At 45.1% G+C, this 18,128-nt stretch overlaps 2 protein-coding genes across 4 annotated transcripts in view; one reads left to right on the top strand and one right to left on the bottom strand.

Moving 5' to 3' along the window:
- The window catches only part of RPL32 (ribosomal protein L32), a 180,756-nt gene that overhangs the window by 70,090 nt on the left and 92,538 nt on the right, over window positions 1-18,128 (bottom strand). The gene's annotated exons all lie outside the window — the stretch shown is intronic.
- IFT122 (intraflagellar transport 122) overlaps window positions 1-18,128 on the top strand; it is a 72,942-nt gene that overhangs the window by 15,392 nt on the left and 39,422 nt on the right. For 2 of the 3 annotated variants that reach the window (XM_069083884.1, XM_069083883.1), the window contains exons 3-12: window positions 1,476-1,560; window positions 4,667-4,745; window positions 5,395-5,471; window positions 7,005-7,071; window positions 9,006-9,152; window positions 12,279-12,354; window positions 13,873-14,064; window positions 14,452-14,590; window positions 15,549-15,751; window positions 16,486-16,623. In XM_069083884.1, coding sequence (XP_068939985.1) covers window positions 1,476-1,560; window positions 4,667-4,745; window positions 5,395-5,471; window positions 7,005-7,071; window positions 9,006-9,152; window positions 12,279-12,354; window positions 13,873-14,064; window positions 14,452-14,590; window positions 15,549-15,751; window positions 16,486-16,623 — 1,203 coding nt within the window. Of the gene's footprint in view, window positions 1-1,475; window positions 1,561-4,666; window positions 4,746-5,394; window positions 5,472-7,004; window positions 7,072-9,005; window positions 9,153-10,413; window positions 10,591-12,278; window positions 12,355-13,872; window positions 14,065-14,451; window positions 14,591-15,548; window positions 15,752-16,485; window positions 16,624-18,128 lie in introns of all 3 variants that reach the window. The other variant, XM_069083885.1, reaches the window with a different exon arrangement.

Genomic DNA, 18,128 nt, shown 5'->3' with positions numbered 1-18,128 from the left:
CCCCCCAACTTTAAAGAGAAAGTTCACCCATTTCCTCTTGTTCAGCTTTCCCAGGAAATGGTACAATTAAGCTCTGTTTAATAACTGTATATCATTAGAAACTATGGTTAAATTAATTACTCCCTTTATTTCCTTCCCCAGGCTAAGCAATCCAAACTCCTTTAATGTTTCATTTTCAAAAGGTGGATTTTCATTGTTTGTTTGTTTTTTTTACATTATCTACCTATTCTCTTGTATCTCTGTCCTCTCTGTCTCCCAGAGAACCACCCCTTACACAAAGAATAGAGAGGAAGAGACAAAAGATCCTGGGAAGCCAAATGACACTTTGGCAGCATCCAGCTTTATCCTTTGATGTTAACTAATGGGTCCTCTGGAGCTGTCTCACACTTTGCTTTTTCTGGGGTGGGGTGGGGTCCCTCCAAACTTGACCTCTCTATGGTTACTTAGTTCATTTCAACAAACATGAATTAAACTTCCCTCTCTGTACTGTGTGGGGTGGGGGGCTGACCTCAGGAAGCTGTGATTGGGCTGTAATTACCATGAAAACAGAGATGCCTGAAGTGTCAAAGTAAAATAAAATTGTTTATATGGATCTTTAGAAACAGGAATAGTTTAGAATCACCCTGAGCCTTGGCAACTGACCCCCCCCCCCTACAAACATCTCCCCTCCCCTCCCTCTCCTCTCCTCCTGCCCTGTCCCATTTTATAGACATCCCTGGTACCCATGGCACATGTAAATTAGCATGCTAACAAGAGGTAGCAAGAGGTAGCAGGTATGAAAAGAGGATAGGCCTGGGAGCCATCAGTCTGGGCTTTGAGTCTCATCCCCGGGACTGCTGGCTGTGTGTGCTTGGTGAAATCACTTAATCTCTGAGCCTTGGTGCCCCATCTGCAAAGTGGGCAGAAGAACCTGACTGCTTATGCAGGGTGTTTATGAGAGAATCTCCGTGGGAGCACTCTAGAAGTGAGATTTACAAGTTATTCTCACCCTGTCTTAGGTTGTGAGTCCCACACTATAACTTCTCCCCTTACCTCTGAGGGGACAAGTGGAGTTTTTCTTAATGGCCAGCCCAGCTTTAGAGGGGAGGCTGTGTGGTGCAACCTTGGCTCAGGCCCTGCCTCGTCCTTGTGAGACTTTTGCTAGTGGTGTGGCTCAGATCAGCAGATTCTGGAGAGCCCAAACTACTGCTGTCTGCTGGGTGACCTTCCTCAGCTCCTGCCTCCTTCTGTTTCATGTTGGCTCTCCGGGGCCTGAGCATCGAACGTTGTTTCAGGGCGTGTTGGGGCGCTCTCCGGCCACTGTGGAGCTCCAGGACTTGTGGCACAGCGACCAGAATTCTCTGACGGCTGACGGGCAGGGAGCGCTCTTTCCTTTTGTCTTTTGTCTCCAGCCCCTGGCACAGGGGTCGTAAGAAGCGTTTGTTCTTCTTCCTGGAGCCCTTCTTTACGCACGGCTGACTTGTCTTCTTCTCTAGGTCTATGACACTTCGGATGGGACCTTGATTCAGCCGCTGAAAGGGCACAAAGACACCGTGTATTGTGTTGCCTACGCCAAAGATGGTAAGGGACCTCCTGCCAGCTCCCCAAGGGGCACTGGCATCTGTTCACATCCTTTCTGAGTCACTCCTGGGCATTCCCGGCATGTAGCAAAGGCAGCACTTTAGGGAAAGTGATCATTGTCCCACGATGCTCTGTAAAGTGGGCTGTTTCTTGTACTTCGTTGGATCTGTGAAACTCTTTTTTGGATAACAATTCCGTGGTTTTTCCCCAACCATTCAGTGTCGTTGCTCCTTTGAGAGATTGAAAATTTCCTCAGTGCCCTCCACATCACCTGGTCCAACCTCGTTCTCTTCCTGACTGCGTTTTGAGTAAGAGTGCCTTTTCTGCTTCCTTCTTGAGCCCACCCAGACCCGAGTTACCAAGAGTCCTGCCCTTTTATAGGCCCTATCCAGACTTCCTTTAGCACCTCTCCTCCTTTTCCATCTTCCTCCATGGTGATCTGAAAATGAGTCTGTATTCTAATGATTGTTTCCCCAGGTTATTCCATTGGTCCAGGAATAAGCTTTAGTATTGGCTGTAAGAGATGACTCCTGGGTACCCTTAGCTTTCCTATTGTGGTGACTTTTGAAATGCTGATAATTAGCATCCTTACTACAAAATGGAATGGATTTTTAGGTCTGATTGGGCTATTGGCATTGCCCAGGAGATCTTTTCAGGTCTTTTATTTCTCCTAGGACAGCTGATTCAGAAGTGACCCCTGTGTGGCACACCAGTCCTTTCCTGGCTTCTCAGCTGTTGTCATTTCCATTTTTGTGATGTTAAGTGCTGGCCCTCTTTATGCTCTCTCCCCACCTATAATGTCCGTGCTCAGGGCCCCATTTCATGACCCAGTTCTCCAGTCTGTCTCCCCGAGTCTGCCTTCACACTGACATTGCTGAGTGTCAGTGCATCTCTTGACTTGGTTTATATAAAAATAAAGATAAAAGATAAAAGCATGAAGATCTTTGCTCCCTCAGTATCCTCTGCCACAATCTAATCCAGTTCAGCAAGTGTTCCTTATGAGCTACTGTGGGCAGAGTACAGAGCATTGACCCACATGCCAGGTGCAGGGGACACACACAGAAGTGAAAACCAATTCCTGTTTCGAGGCAGCTAGGGGATGCCACAGTACACAGAGTGTGGGGCTTGCAGTCAGGAAAACCTGAGTTCAAATCCAGCTTCAGACACTCACTAGCAGTGTGACCCTGGGCTAGTCATTTAACCTTTGTCTCAATGTTAGCACCTTCAAAATGGGACTAATAATATCACCTGTTAGTGTTACTATCTATAAAGTAGGACCTCCCGGGGTTGTTGTGAGGCTCCATTGAAATGATAATTGTAAATCACCCAGTGCCTGGCACCTGTAGGTGCTCTGTAAATAAGCATTATCTCCCCCTCCCTGGAGGCAAGAACCAGTGGACAGGCCGTTTGAGGGGGAGATGCAGACCTCTGGTGCATCTGGAAGGGCCGCCCCGGTGCTCATCCTGCATTTTGTACAGTCGCCTTTCTTGCTGTCCCTCTCACGTGCCCCTGCATTTGCCATCTCCTTGCCTTTGCTCTCATTCTTCCTGCCGCTGCCTCCGGGCATCCCTGACTTCCCAGCATCTAGGGCCTCCCCCACCTATGGTATCTGTTGTATCTATTATGCTTATGCCCATCTTAGGTATGTTGTTTCCCCAATTAGTAGGTCAGCTCCTTGAGGGCAGGCTTTGGTCTTTGCATCTGTGGTCCTAGCTCACACTGGCGATTCATACATGCCTGTTCATTATCTGGTTGGTTTGCTGGGAGAGATGATATAGTCTCCACTGTAATGTTTCTTGTTGGCTGGGGACTTACTTCATTACATCAACTGTGACAGCTCCTTAATCTGCTTCTTCAAGGAGGCCTGTCCTTCTGCTTAACTACAACTTGCTTATGTATTCTGGCTTTATTTCTAGTAAGAATGTCTGTACTGAAATCAGTTCCTCTAAAAGCTTGTAAATTTATTCATCATCAGACAAGAATCTCATGTTAGTATTACTGATTGTTAAACCAACATCTATAGCCAGTCTAGAAACCATAACCTTAGCACTCTTTGCTCCCTACCCACCATTCTGTTACTGTTCCTGAAGAAGCAAAGGGTACAGGGCAGTGTGTTGGGTAATGGGCCCCCAGAGATAGAATTAAACAGATCCTGCCCTCAAGAAGCTGGACACATTCTTCTGGACCAGAACAGCTTTGCCTCCCTGAGGAAGCTGACTGCCAGGTCCTTTATTCACCTGCCTCTCTGAGGAGCACCTGCGAGCTCTCTTTTGTCTAGTGTCAATTCCATTCGTTATAGCGAGAATGTTGATTATTGAGCTGGTTTATTTCTTCCAGTAGCAGTCATTACCTTTACACCTGCTCTGTTCTAGGTAGATGAAGGTAGCAGCTGTTCCCAGCCCTTGCCTTTCCACCTCCCAGCTGGAAGCATCCTCTCCTTCAGCACACTTTCCCCATTACATTGTTCAGAGTTCTTGTTCTCTCTATAACGTTCTGCCTTCTGCTAATTTGCACTTCTTGTGTCCTCACTAGAAGAGTCTAAACTGCTTGTGGGCAGGGCTTGTGACTTTTTCATTTCTCTGACCTATGTGTGGCACATAATAGCTGCTTCATAAATATTTGCTTTTGAATTGAGGAGTAGAGAAAATAAATGTCTTAAGAGTCAAGCAGGAAGTGAGACCAGGATAAGCTGGAAACAATAGAGGAAGACTTTATTGAAAGAGGTGGGCTTCATGTTGGTGCTTTTAGGACAGGGAGATTGTACAAAGGAGGAGAGAGGCTGAGAGCATTCCACATAATGGGGATAGTCCAAGGAAAGGTTTGGAGGGAGAGTTCCTTCTGACACAGGGAGGGGAGGGTTATCCCTTGGTCAGTGTTGGTTGTTGTGGGTGAGATGCAGTATGGTGATCAATGCTGCCTACATGGTTCCTGCCCAAAGGGGAGACCATTTTCTAGTGGTCTCTGTATTTGGCATGTAGAGGAAAGAAACCCTTTCTGACGCTTTTACTCAGGAGCCCAGAATTTAAATTTATTTTAGTACTTTGAGATGGTTGTTTAAGACAAATGCGAGTTAACATAGAAGGTGTTCTTTTTGAAAAAATTTTAGGCAAGCGTTTTGCTTCTGGATCAGCTGACAAAAGTGTTATCATCTGGACAGCAAAACTGGAAGGTATTCTGAAGTACACGTACGTAATCTTTTTTTCATCAATCTGACTTCCTTTTTGAATATTGTAGCAGGAGACCTCTAAATCTTTTACACAGAACGCTTTTACTGTAAAGGTTAGACCCCTGAAATGAATTTCTAAATGTGTGAGTGTGTGCGTGTGCATGTGCATACACATGTGAGCATGCTACATGTATGTGCATGTGATTTTGTGTGTGCACTTGTGAGAGAGGCATGTGCATGCATGTGTGCATGTGTGTGTATGTGTGTTTGTGTTTAGGGGGTGGGATGACATTCCTATACTCTGAGAAAGATGAAGTATCCAAACTGAAGACAGTAAAAATGGAGAGCTGTGATGCCATTCACGCCCAGCACAGCCTCCCTCTTACACATCCTGTTTTCAGAGTCATTCGTGTGCTTATCCTGGGACTTTGATAGGCAGTCTCTCTTTCTGTATGTCCATCCTGTTCCCACATCTGCCACAGGCAGCCAATGCTTATTCAAACCCCAGAAAGTCTCATGGGGAAGCTGACCTTGAGGATGTCTCTTTGTGGGTCAGGCTTAGAAGAATTCATGGGTATGAGCTAGGATGATGTTCTTGCTTTGAGGCTTCTTCAGCTTGAACCATTGAAATGTGGTGTGCATATGTGTGTGTGTGTGTTCTCTTCCAGACACAACGATTCCATACAGTGCGTCTCCTACAACCCTGTTACCCACCAGCTGGCATCTTGTTCCTCCAGTGACTTTGGTAGGTTTGGTTTCCCAAAGTTCTGTCCCTGAATGACTGGTTTCAAAACCGCCAAATCCAAGAATGGTGTGGGTATTTGCACGCCACTTCTCCACTATGACATCATTTCTGAGACAGCCAAACATTGTGGAAAAAAGAATCTTTTAAAAATGTGTTGAGAATAGGAAGGATTGCTTTTTTTTAAACTTTAGCAATATTTTAGTTTTTCCCAGTTACAGGTAAAAACAATTTTTAGCATTCATTTTTTTTTAAATTTGAGTTCCAAATTCTTTCCTTTTCTTCCTCTTCCCCGCTCCGATAGGAAGAATTCTTGAGAGAGGGTGGCTCTTATAGGAAGGGCTGATGGAACACAAAGAAGGGGCATGGATCATTTGTTGTATTGCAGTCATGGGAGGCAGCAGCTTTTTAGTGCAGTCAACTAATGAGTTATCTCCACTGAAGTCAGAGTATAGTAACAGTGATAATAATTTACATAGCGCTTTAAGGTTTGCAAAGCACGGGACGTAGATCACCTCTGATCCTCACAACCACCCTGGGAGGCAGGTGCTGTGATTGTCCTTGTATTATAGCTGAGGAAACTGAGGCCGACAAAAGTGAAGTGACTTGCCCAAGGTCTAAGTAAAGTATCAGTGGTAGGTTTTGAGCTCAAGCAATGTGGCCTTTACTGGACCGTGAGGCAGATAGAAGACCTGTGTCTCAGAGCAACCTTGGGCAAACCTTTTAATCCCACTAAGCTTCTGTTTCTGTCTCCGAAAAAGTTGGAACCAAATGAGAGACCGTATCTGAAGTCACTTAAAAGCTGTAAGTCACTTTATAAGTGGAGGTGGTGTCAGTAAGGCTAAGGATGGGGAGCTGCAGCACAGAGAATCTAAGAGAGTGGACAGTGCAGAAGTGCCTTTCTGGAGGCTTGGGTTTGCAGTGTAGAAATGCATTTTTATACCAGATTTATCTTCTGGGTTTTATTTGGCTCAGATTAGTAGTAGAATTCATTTATTTCCTAACACAAATCAGCCGACAGGAGCAGACTCAGGAGCATGAAAAAGCTATTTTGCTGTGGACTGTGTACATGGTGAAATCAAGAATTATTTATTTTGAGCCATTAAAGTTGATCTTTATTACATACGGAGCCACATAGATGCCTGAGGTTTCACAAAATGGGTTTGATTACTTGGAAAACACAATGTGTCTCCTCTAGCCAGAGCTCCCTGACTGTATTTGAACATAATGGGACTGAGAGCACAGAGTTGGGAGCAGGAGTGACCCTGGACAGCCCAGCCCAGTCACACCTCCTCTCTGGGCCTCCATTTTCTCCTCTGAAAAAGAGAGGATGGGACCAGCCACCTTGTAAGGGCCCTCCCAGCTAAGAGTTTACCATTTGATAGTTCTTTAAATCTGTTGAGCACCAACAGCCAATTAATTTTTGGCCCCAATTTATGTCACAGTTCATTTTCCTGTAGTCATTGTCATTCAGTGAAATTCAGCTGAGCTTTATTTTTTATTTTTGTCTTCCCCTTCTCCATTCTTCCCCCCAAGGTTTGTGGTCTCCTGAGCAGAAGTCTGTCTCTAAACATAAATCAAGCAGTAAAATTACCTGCTGCAGGTGAGCATCCAGGAAGGGGAGTGGAATGGGGAAGGGATGGTGGTGGTGAGGCAGGAGGCTAGGAAAGTTCCATCTCAGGCATCTCTGGGCTTTCTCTGTCATCCTCATGGAAAGATGGGTGGTAGAGAGTTTTATTCCTCCATTGCCAAGGGAGGGGGGTGAGGAGAGACAGAGTCAGAGACAGAGAGGGAGTGACATCGAGAAAGAGACAGAGAGAGAGGTGAGGGAGGAAGGGAGAGGGGGGGAAGGAAAGAGAGACAGACAGAGACAGAGAAAGAGTGAGAGCTCCAGGCTCCCTTTGGGTAATAATTATGAGCCAGAGAGAAGCCTTGTTGAGTGTTGGGTGGCTGGAAGTGAGATCCTAAAGCCATCAGCATCACAAAACCTCCCTGCCTTCTTGTGGAAGGCATCATCCAGAGCTGAGGACACCAGGGCCCCTTCTCAGCCTCTTGATGCAGCATTCGTTACCCAGGCTTATTTTCCACGTCTCACTAGTGACTGAAGAAGTGAAAAGAGCATCGCATGTGGTTCTCTTTGTTTTCACCCTGGACAGGGATGGCTCAGCCTTGAAACTCAACTGGAAGTTTTTTCTTTTTAAAAATGTATTTATTTTTCATTTTCAACATTTGCTTCCATAAGCTTTTGAGTTTTTAATTTTCTCCCCTTTCCCCTTCTCTCTCTTCAAGACGGCATGCAATCTGATATGGGCTCTCTATATACATTCATATTAAACATGTTTTCACATTAGTCATGTTGTAAAGAATTAGAACTAAGGGGAGGAACCACGAGAAAGGAGAAAAAACAAAACAGAAGAAAAGGACAGCAAACAGTCTGCTTTGATTTGCACTCAGACTCCAGAGTTCTCTCTCAGGATGCGGATGGCATTTTCCATCATGAGTTTTTTGGAGTTATTGGATATTTGGATCCTTGCACTGCTGAGAAGAGCCAAGTCTATGAAAGCTGGTCATTGCACGATGTGGCTGTTACTGTGTACAATGTTCTCCTGGTTCTGTTCACTCAGCATCAGTTCATTGAAGTCTTTCTGAAGTCCACTTGCTCATCATTTCTTTTCTTTTTGTTTTTTTTTAGAGGGGGGAAGGCAAGGCAGTTGGAGTTAAGTGACTTGCCCAAGGTCACACAGCTAGTTAGTGTCACATGTCTGAGGCTGGATTTGAACTTGGGTTCTCCTAACTCCAGAGCTGGAGCTCTATTTGCTGCACCACCTCGCTGCCCCCTGCTCATCATTTCTTATAGCACAATAGTATTCCATTAGATTTTTTTTCTTAAAATTTCTTTCTTTATTTTATTTTCATTCTGAACTTAACAATCATCAAATAAAATAGGCAATTCCATATACATGGTAGAACAGAAAAAGAGGGTTGTACATGAAACTGCAGGTTTCCATTAGGCACAGTGACTTTTCTTGTGAAATACATAATAAGTAAGTTCAACCTGTAGCTTTTAGTACTTTCCTTGTTTGTTCTTTCTGGCCTTCCTTCTCTTTTCTGCTCTGCATTTTTAAAAAGATGCCTCAGTGACCCTTTTTTTCTTTTCTTTCTTTTTTCCCCCTGTTATTGTATTCCTATTCTTACCCTCTGATCATTACCACCCCATTGGAAGAAAAAAGAAAAAAATCCATCCTAACAAAAATGCATAATAAAGCGAAACATTCTCCCGTTGACTGTGTCCAAAAACTCTCTTCTTCACCTGCATCACCAGCCTCTGCCAGGAGGTGCTCAGCAGGCTCACCCTCAGTTCCTGAGAGTCAGAGTTGGCCTTTAATGCAATGAGAGCCCTCCAGTCCTTCAAAGTTACTTTTTTTTCATAATCTGACCTTGTGCTTCATGAGAGTCTCATCAGGTTGTCATTTCTCAGCCCGTGTTGTCTTCTGTTTGTCTCCTCGGTCATTCGTTCTCTGGTGGGTCTGTGAGCAGCTGGACAAATGATGGTCAGTACATTGCTCTGGGGATGTTCAATGGCATCATCAGCATCCGGAATAAAAATGGGGAGGAGAAGGTGAAGATTGAGCGGCCAGGAGGAGCTCTGTCTCCAATCTGGTCCATCTGCTGGAACCCTTCCAGGTACTAGTATTTGGCTAATCTTTTTTTTCCCCCAGGAAAATAGTGACTTTTATGAGAAAATTTCTTAGAAGAGCTAGTCCTTTGCCTTCTTCCCGGGACCTTAGCCTTCCCTTCTCACAGAGCCCTCATTAGGGTACCAGTTGGTTTGATTCTGAAATAGGCTGGATTGAAAGAGAGCTTTACCTCTCTTTTGGGGGGATTGAGAGAGTAGATACCACGGGTCCAACAAGACTAAAGGTTAAGCCATTTTCCAGGTTAGCCTGAAATAGAATTTTTTTTATCTGAATAATCTAGTTCATGTGAATCCTTCCCAATGTCACTGAGTTATTTCCTTACCTTTTCACTTTTCTTTAGCTCATTCCATTGTGTCCTGAAGTATCCCCTGGGAATCAGTTTAATAATGTAGATAAGTTTTGGGCTTTTCTCCTTCCCCCTCAGGTTAGCACTTCTCTCCAGGCTTAGGCAAACCACTGGTCTTTCCCAGCATGTCCCCATGTAGTAATAAAGAAATAAGTTCTTGGCCACCCAAGATCAAATCAATGAGTAAGCATTTGTTAAACTCCTACTATGTGTGGGGTACTGTGCTGAGTACTGGGGATACACAAAGAGTTACTGTCTTCATCCAGCACTTCAGTTTCTATTTTTTGAGAAGTAGAAACTCAAAGCAGTGGAATCTTATCAAGTGGTTTCCTTGCGGATCCCTGGGTGCACAGAATTTTTTAGTAGCCCTTCCTAATTAGGGCATTGAACACCTAAATCCACCACGGGCACTTTCCTTCCACCCAGCACACTTCTGAAGATGGTGAATATGATGGGGCATCTTCGTGTTTCTTTTTATACGGATTTTTGTAAAGAGCACTACTGTAGCAGCCCCAAGCCCCGCAGGGCCCCTTGAAAGACACCCAGCTTTTCTCAGTTCATTGCTTTGCTGTTTTTCAGCCCAGTGGTTTTTTGAAATGGGTGCTGGGATGAGTCCTTTGCCTGGTGTTCCCACAGCCTTCTGTTGCCTCTTGAGCCATTTGGTGCGACATTTTCCTCTCTGCCTCTGGTGCCCATCTCAGAGATTCTGCCATTTGGTTTTGTGGCCACAGACAACTCTGTGGCTTTAGTGCATCATTTTTAATTCATGAATACAGGATACTCAGTGTGCCCAATGCCCACATTCTTCTTGGGTGTAGCTCTCCCCATTATTCACTTTGAATTTATAGCTTTAGTGTAGTTCTAGCTAATGTGATTGTGAATGAACAATTACTGTCTACAGCCGATGGGAGAGTTTCTGGATGAACAGAGAAAATGAGGAAGCCGAGGAGGTCATTGTCAACAGATATTTTCAGGAAATCCCTTCCGCTTTGAAGTCAGCCGTGTACAGTAGTCAGGGTAGTGAGGCAGAGGAGGAGGAGCCTGAGGAAGAAGAGGACAGTCCCAGGGACGACAACTCGTGAGTGTGTTCTGAGGAGAGCTAAAGTTAGCCCTTCCACAGTGAGGATGCAGGCCCCAGTGGGAGAGCCCCCTGATGCAGATAGAAACTCCTGTGTTTCTCGGAGGTGCCACATGGTGCAAAAGACACACACACCCCTCTCACAGCCATCCTGCCATCTCTCACCATCTCTGTGAAGAATAAAGGTCCAAGGACTTTTAAAAAAAGCAGTAGCTCTGTAATATTTTGAAATTCTGCATTCCATAAGCCACATTCCCCCAGAAAACCCTTTCATTCATAGGCTTCACCATCTTAGCATCTCTCACAAGAATAGGCTAAGAAGAATAAATTGGGTTAGTGAGGAGAACCAAGCATGTGTGGTTATGCAACACAGTCATTGCATTTATTGGGAAACCATGAGTCAGTGAGGGACGGACCCCTGACGTTGTACTGGGCTCTCCCAAGGGGGTCGGTGGGGTGTTGGGGCACTGGCCTCCCATTCAGGCTTTTGCCCATGTAAACCACAAATAGATCAGTGAACGTTCCTCATGTATCAGTTTACCTCTGCAGAAACCAAAGATCCCATTCCCTTGTCCTCTGCGTGATCTTGTGTGCCCAGCCCTGTAAAATGGGCTGGTTATTTCCTTCTCAGCACCAGGCTCACCATCTTAGTAGCTGCCACCTGGCCAGTTGTGCCTTTGGGGTTATTTATGGTCCCAGTGGAAAGGCACGTTCCCGTTGATAGCTGAGAGAAGCCGGAGTAGCCCACAGCCCAGCCTGTGTTACTTTTCTAGTCATGACGCAGCCCTCTGGCTTTCCCAGGACTGCTGTCTCTTCCACTGATGTGGCTGTACTTTTGTAGTCTGTTGTGCTCATGGGCCTCTGGTCTTTTAGACCAGTGCTTTCTCCTTCCCATCCCGAGGTGGTCCCAGCTCTCCAGGGTTACTCTAGGCATTCTTAAAGGAATCCTTATGTTTTGGCCTATTAACTGCAAAAGATTTTTTCCTGAAAGTATTAAATGACTTTTATTAATTTGTCCCTGATGGGGTTCAATTTCTGAAGTAATATTACATCTTCAGAGGGCCCAAATTACCCTTCTATTAGCTCTAGCTAGTGATCATTTTATCTGTGGTTAAAATGCAATGTGAGAATCATCTAGGTTTCAGATTTTAATCCTTGCTCTCTGTGAAGAAGGAGAGGAAGGATTGGGAAAACTTTGTTGATAAAAATAGATGGACTAGATTTTCCCACCCTTCCTTGTTTGCAGAGGACCTGCTCCCAAGCTCCTTACTTTACCATCTTCCCAAAATGTTACTGAATTTTAGGGAAAAAAAAAGGTCCTTGGTCTTTCAAAAATTAAGATACTAGATCTGTAGTGTTTTGGAATCCTGCATTCCATAAACTATGTTCCCCAAGAAAATGCTGGTTATAGCCTTTTATCCCTAGGTTTCCCTGGCTCTGACTGTGGTAGGACCCCACAAAGGGAGCCCAGGGTAAAGAATATTCAGTTGAACAATAGTTCCCGGGGGAGCACTAATCCTGCCTCATCTTTACTGCATTAGACTCATTGATGTATCACACTAAATAGCAGCAGCCTTTGGTGCCTGTACAGTTGTGCAGTGTTTGGCCCCTTGCAGCCAGGAACTGTATCATCTCCTGCATCGACAGGCCATTGCCCTACATGACCCTTTTTGTCTTTCGTTGATTAGAGACGAGCATAATGACATCCTGGCTGTGGCTGACTGGGGGCAGAAACTCTCCTTCTACCAACTGAGTGGCAAACAGGTTGGTATCAGGTCCATTGGAAATAAAACCATTCTCACATTGGTGGCACGTTTTCTCCTTCTGAGATGTTCTGACTCTGGCCGAATATTTGCCCACGTGGTTCTTCATTCATCAGACACTGGTGTGGTGCCTAGTGAGTTCAGAGCATTGTACCACATCATGGTAGAATGTGACAAATCAGACCAACTGCTTTGTGGTGTATGAGTGAGCACCTTTCCTTTCCTTGCTGCCTGGATTGCCGGAAGCCTTCCTTCTCCAAGTCCTCATCGTTTCTGGTGGGTTTTTTTTTTTTGTTTCTTGATTCTTGAGTCTCTTCTTGTTTCTTAGGTCTGCCTGTGAGAACAAGGGCAGAAAGTATTTCTGAATTCAGGAGCCAGTCTCCTATTCATGTCATGGCCTCCTTTTGAGTCTTTGGTGTCATTTCCACAAGTGCTAGGTTTTCCTGGCTCCACCAAAGAGGTATTTTTTTGAGTGCCTTTTATGAGCAAAGCAGGGTGCTAGACATGGAAGAAGGAAGAAACAGCCCCTCTTCTTGAAAAGTTTACGGTGTGGTTGGAGAGAGGAGGCATACGCAAGTGAAACATTTAAGTCATGAAGTGACGAGCATGTGATCCCTCCAAAAGTGTTACACATTGTAAGTAGTACAGATATTCAGAGGAAGGGAGCATTTACTGTGGAGCAGACACTGCCCTAAGCATTGGCATATGAAGAAAGGCAAAAATACCCTCAAGGAGCTCATGTTCTAATGGGGTGGGGGAGACAGCATGCGTGTATGCAGATAAGCGGAGGGCCCTCTCCAAGCAAAGACAGGCGGGATCGGGAGGGAGGCTTCGAGGAGGGCAGGGAAGCTAAGAGGCAGAGGCAAGGAGGGAGGACGCTCCAGACAGGGGCCACAGCCAGCGTCAGGCCTCCATGGAGTGCTGGGCACACGTATGCCAGTGAACACGGATCGTAGGGTTGTGGTAGAGGAAAGACTGGAAAGGTCAGAGGGGGCTGATGTTTGATCTTGGAGCTGCAAGGGAGCCGTGGGAACGTACTGACTGGCTATGGGGGCAGGGAGAGTCAGGCCTGTACCTTCTGGGAGATCATTTGCTGTATGGATTATTGAACACCTGCTGGATGAGAAGGACTTAGGCTGGGCCTTGAAGGAAGTTAGAATTTGGATACAGGGAAGGGAGAATGAGTATTTTAAGGAGGGGGACCTTCAGCAAATATTTAAAGTCCTTAGGAATGATGCATTGGAAAGGGGGCTAGACTTGGAATCAGTAGACGCCCTTAAACCCCAAAGTCCTGGGTTTGATCCTTATTCTCTGTGATGGGGACATGATACTTTACCTCAGTTTTCTTGTTTCTGGAGTGAGAACAACAGGGCTTGTGCTACCTACATGCCTTTTTAAGTGAAGTGCTTTATAAACCCCTAAGTACTATATACCTTTGTTCTTCCTTTTGTTGCCAAATCACCTTGAGATTGTGAATTCAGAAATGGTCTTTTTTCGCTTGTGTTTTTTCTCCCTTTAGGTGGGGAAGGATAGGTCACTGAACTTTGACCCTTGCTGCATTAGCTATTTTACCAAAGGAGAATATATTTTACTTGGAGGTTCAGACAAACAAGTCTCCCTCTTCACCAAAGATGGAGTGCGTCTTGGGACCATAGGGGATCAGAATTCCTGGGTGTGGACGTGTAAAGTTAAACCGGATTCCAATTATGTGGTAAGAAGAGAAATTTATTTTGGGATTGGCTAGGTGGCACAGTGAATAGAGCAGCAGCCATGGCATCAGGAGGATCTGAGTTCAAATCCGGCCTCAGGCACTTAACACTTATTAGTTGTGTGACCTTGGGCAAGTCACTTAACCCCAATTGCCCTGCCCTCCCCCCTCCAAAAATAAAAAAAAAAAGAGAGAGAAATTTATTCTGTAGGACTCTGCTGTCAAGTAGATGTTGAACAGTGAGAGCAAATAGGTATATATTTGCTTCCCTCTATGTTAATGCAATAAAGCAATTATAATAGATAATACTTGAATACTCTCTGTAGAAAATAATAGACCAGACCCTTGACTTACAGGGATCTTAGAATTCTCATCTTTCCTCCTTTCTAGGTGATTGGCTGCCAGGATGGAACAATTTCCTTCTATCAGCTTATTTTTAGCACAGTTCATGGTCTCTATAAGGATCGTTATGCCTACAGGGACAGCATGACTGATGTGATTGTCCAGCACCTGATCACAGAGCAGAAAGGTAGGAGAAACCCTGTGGATAAAACACATGTGGATTGACACACCCCGGAAAGGGAAGTTTGCTGGAGAAAACCGGAGTCAGGTCAGGAGACTTGACATTCAGTGCCTATACCTCTTCATTGGAAAGGTGTGGAAGAGATGGTGCTGATGGCCCATCCACTGGGGCAGCCAGCAGAATGGGCAGTCTGCGGTCCTGCACCCTTTCCACTAGAGGTCACTCTCTTTCAGGATTTCAAGACTATTTCCATACTGTAGTAGATGGTGGTTTTGTTAGGACTGCCCAGAAACAGTTGTCTTTGGGGCCCACTGTAGGTACAGACATGAGTGGTTTAAAACTGATCCCTAAGTGTCAAGGTGTTTTGAGTAGACTTACACTTGGATGTTTTGGCTAGTGTAGACCAGCAGGTAGAGTCCTCACCCACTCAGTAGAGAGGTCACCTGGTAGACCTGAGTTGGAGATTCGGTTTTGCCACTTTCTGGTCTTGTGACTCAGGACAAGTCATTTCCCACTTGTGAGCTCCAGTCTCCTCACCTGCTAGCCGTGACTGGGCTGCTGACCTTACCAGGTGGTGAGGATCCAGTGAGAACTAAGATCTTTGTGCATCATAGCATATTCTCCTGTGTAAGAGTTCTGGAATTGTCTTCAAGCTCTAAGTATGTATGTCTTTGTGGGTTACAGTTCATCAGTCATATCTAGAAACAAAGCTGTTTGGGGCTACAGAACCATGGGAATATGCTATGGCCCTCAGGCGACCTCCACTTCCTTCGACTGCCCAACATACAGTAGTCAATCTCTTATTGTCTGTGCCACTGATAACTTATCATAGGCAACTAGCCTGGAAGGCTCCATTGTCATGGCCTGTGGCATGAAGGTGAAGAGATTTCCCTGCCTTCTGCATTACCTCTAGCCTCAAAGAGAAAGAAACTTGACACCAGACTCCTCTTTTCTTTCTTGGCAGTTCGGATCAAGTGCAAAGAGCTTGTGAAGAAAATCGCCATCTACAAAAACCGGCTAGCTATCCAGCTGCCAGAAAGGATCCTGATCTATGAGCTGTACTCAGACGACTCCTCAGACATGCATTATCGAGTTAAGGAAAAGATTGTCAAGAAATTCGAATGTAACCTGCTGGTCGTGTGCTCAGATCACATCATTCTCTGCCAGGTCTGTGTGCACACATGCACAGTGATTAATGGAGTTTTGATCCATGTGTCTTTTCTAGGTTTCTCCTGAGGGTCTTGTTGTCAGCTCAGCGTTTTTTAATGGGTACTATTGGTTAAAACTTTTCAATTTTCAGAGAATCTTTGGATGTTTTTCATTGTATTGGATTTTTGTCACATCAGATACTGCTTGAAATAAATAAGATGGTGGTTGGAACCTGAAGATCTTTTTGTAATGCAGAAAATTTTGTTTTAATGGGATTTGACCTATGACTGTCAGAATATGAATTAGTAACACAGGAAATGAAGGTTAATTTGTTTTTCCATGTTGATTTTGTGTGTGTGTATGTGTGTGTACAGTCTAAAAATGATAATTAAAGCTTAATTAATGCCCATTAGGTATTCTTTCCTTGAATACTTCCTTGAAGACTTCTCAACTCAGAGAAGGCCTTCTTGCTTCCTAGGGAATGGTCATATCTCACAGCCATTGACCAATATTAAATGACAGGTATGCTTTGGAAGGAGCTCGGTTTGGGTTCACTTGGAATAAAATGGAGAAAGTCTTGAGTAAGTCAGAAGTTGTTACTGCAGAATGGGATATTTCTATTTCAATATTTCTTTAAAATCCAGAGCTTTGCGGGAGACTTTAAGATGCTGCTGGCTTTGGATGACTTCATTGGATAGGAGAAGCAGTGTCTGCTCTGTTAACTGTCCTTGTGAATGATGTTTGCTTTCTAGGAGAAAAGGCTGCAGTGCTTGTCTTTTGGAGGTGTAAAAGAGAGGGAGTGGCAGATGGAGTCCCTTATTCGTTACATCAAGGTGATTGGAGGCCCACCTGGAAGAGAAGGCCTTCTGGTGGGCTTGAAGAATGGTCAGGTGAATGTTTGCCACTTGAGTTTGTGTGGGGAGGGCATCCATGTGCCTGGTGATCTGTATGCTCGCTTACATGGCCCAGAATGGCCTTGATACCAGTGCAGGTTTCAGTGTGTCTTTTCCAAGGGCATGGTGGAAGGAAACCCAGAGTGTGGTTTTGTGCACCAAGGAGCCAGAGAGACAGTGTTTCCTAGTCATCAGCCCAGTGGAAGAGCGTGCCTCAAATTCTTGGCATGTTCACACACCAGGGGAATTGTCATTGCAGCCACTGAACTGGGGTAGTCAAAAATGGATTAAGTTACTGAAGGTCACCCAGAAATGGGAACTTTATTAATGCCTTGCAGGGGGGAGGGAGATGGGGGAGAGAGAGAAAGAAACTGTGACTTAGGTCACATTCATATGAGTCAAATGAATGGATCTTAGTTAGAGTCTTAGATCATACTCATAACTTGCAACAAAAGGCTCGTAGCATGGCCCATATGCTTGAAAAATGATTGACATAGGTCCCCACACAGCCGACTTGGCCTTAATGATTGACATTGTCTGATGACAGAATGCCGGCTTTGTGGTCTCTTCTCCTCCATGGCCCTAGAACTGAGCCTTCATCCTCCCTCTGAGGGCAAAAACCAAAACCGAAATGGAGTTTTTGCTGGTTGCTGGGGCATGATGACCTAGTTAAACCTTTAGGAATCTGTGCCAGTCACAGGACTTAGATGCCCTTCAGTGCCCATCTAGTCCAGACTGAACCTGAAGGGAGTCTTCACCATAACGCCCCCTCCCTTGCAGGGTCTGAATTGGCTTCTTTGTCATTTCTCTGACATTGTTTCTGGTCCTGCCTCTGGGGCCAACGGAATCAATCTCCTCCCCTTTCTACTTGACAGCCCTTCAGAAATACTGGCACGCATCTTTTCAGACTCCCCAGAGTCTTCTCTAGGCTAAAAATCCTTAGTCCTTCAGCTGGTGTTCACATGGCGTAGAAGCCTCTGCCCTCCTGCCTGTCCTCTTCAGACACTCACTGGCTTATTGGCATCCTCGACTTGGGGTGCCCAGCAAGGGCCTCCAGACCTTTCAGGCCAATTGTCTGACTAGGCTGGGCCCTGTACTGGGGAGAGGGAGACTTGCCCTTGCCCTGTACTGAATTCCTCTCATTAGATTCAGCCCAGTGCTCTTGTCTGTCCAGAGTGTCACCTGTCCCTCCCAGCTTTGTTATCTGCCAATAGGACAAGTCAATGGAATGATTATTATGTCTGTCAAAAATGACATAGGTGATTTTCCAGTTCAGAATTACTTCAGTGAGAAGTAATGATCAGATGAGGAACTGAGCATGACTAGGGCCTGGAATATAGTCATTAGAATTTGGGAGCTAGCCAATATCAGTTTCTTCTTTTTTAAAAAAATGTTTTTAGGGACGGCTAGGTGGCACAATGAATAGAGCACTGGCTCTGGAGTCAGGAGGACCCGAGTTCAAATCCAGCCTCAGACACTTAACACTTACTAGCTGTGTGACC

The sequence above is a fragment of the Petaurus breviceps genome, unplaced genomic scaffold (assembly GCF_028583685.1).
Source record: "Petaurus breviceps papuanus isolate PSGF00001 unplaced genomic scaffold, PetGlider_PUasm1.0 174, whole genome shotgun sequence".
NCBI lineage: Eukaryota > Metazoa > Chordata > Mammalia > Diprotodontia > Petauridae > Petaurus > Petaurus breviceps.
Note: the sequence above shows the minus strand (reverse complement) of the source record. Positions and strands in the feature narration are given on the sequence as shown.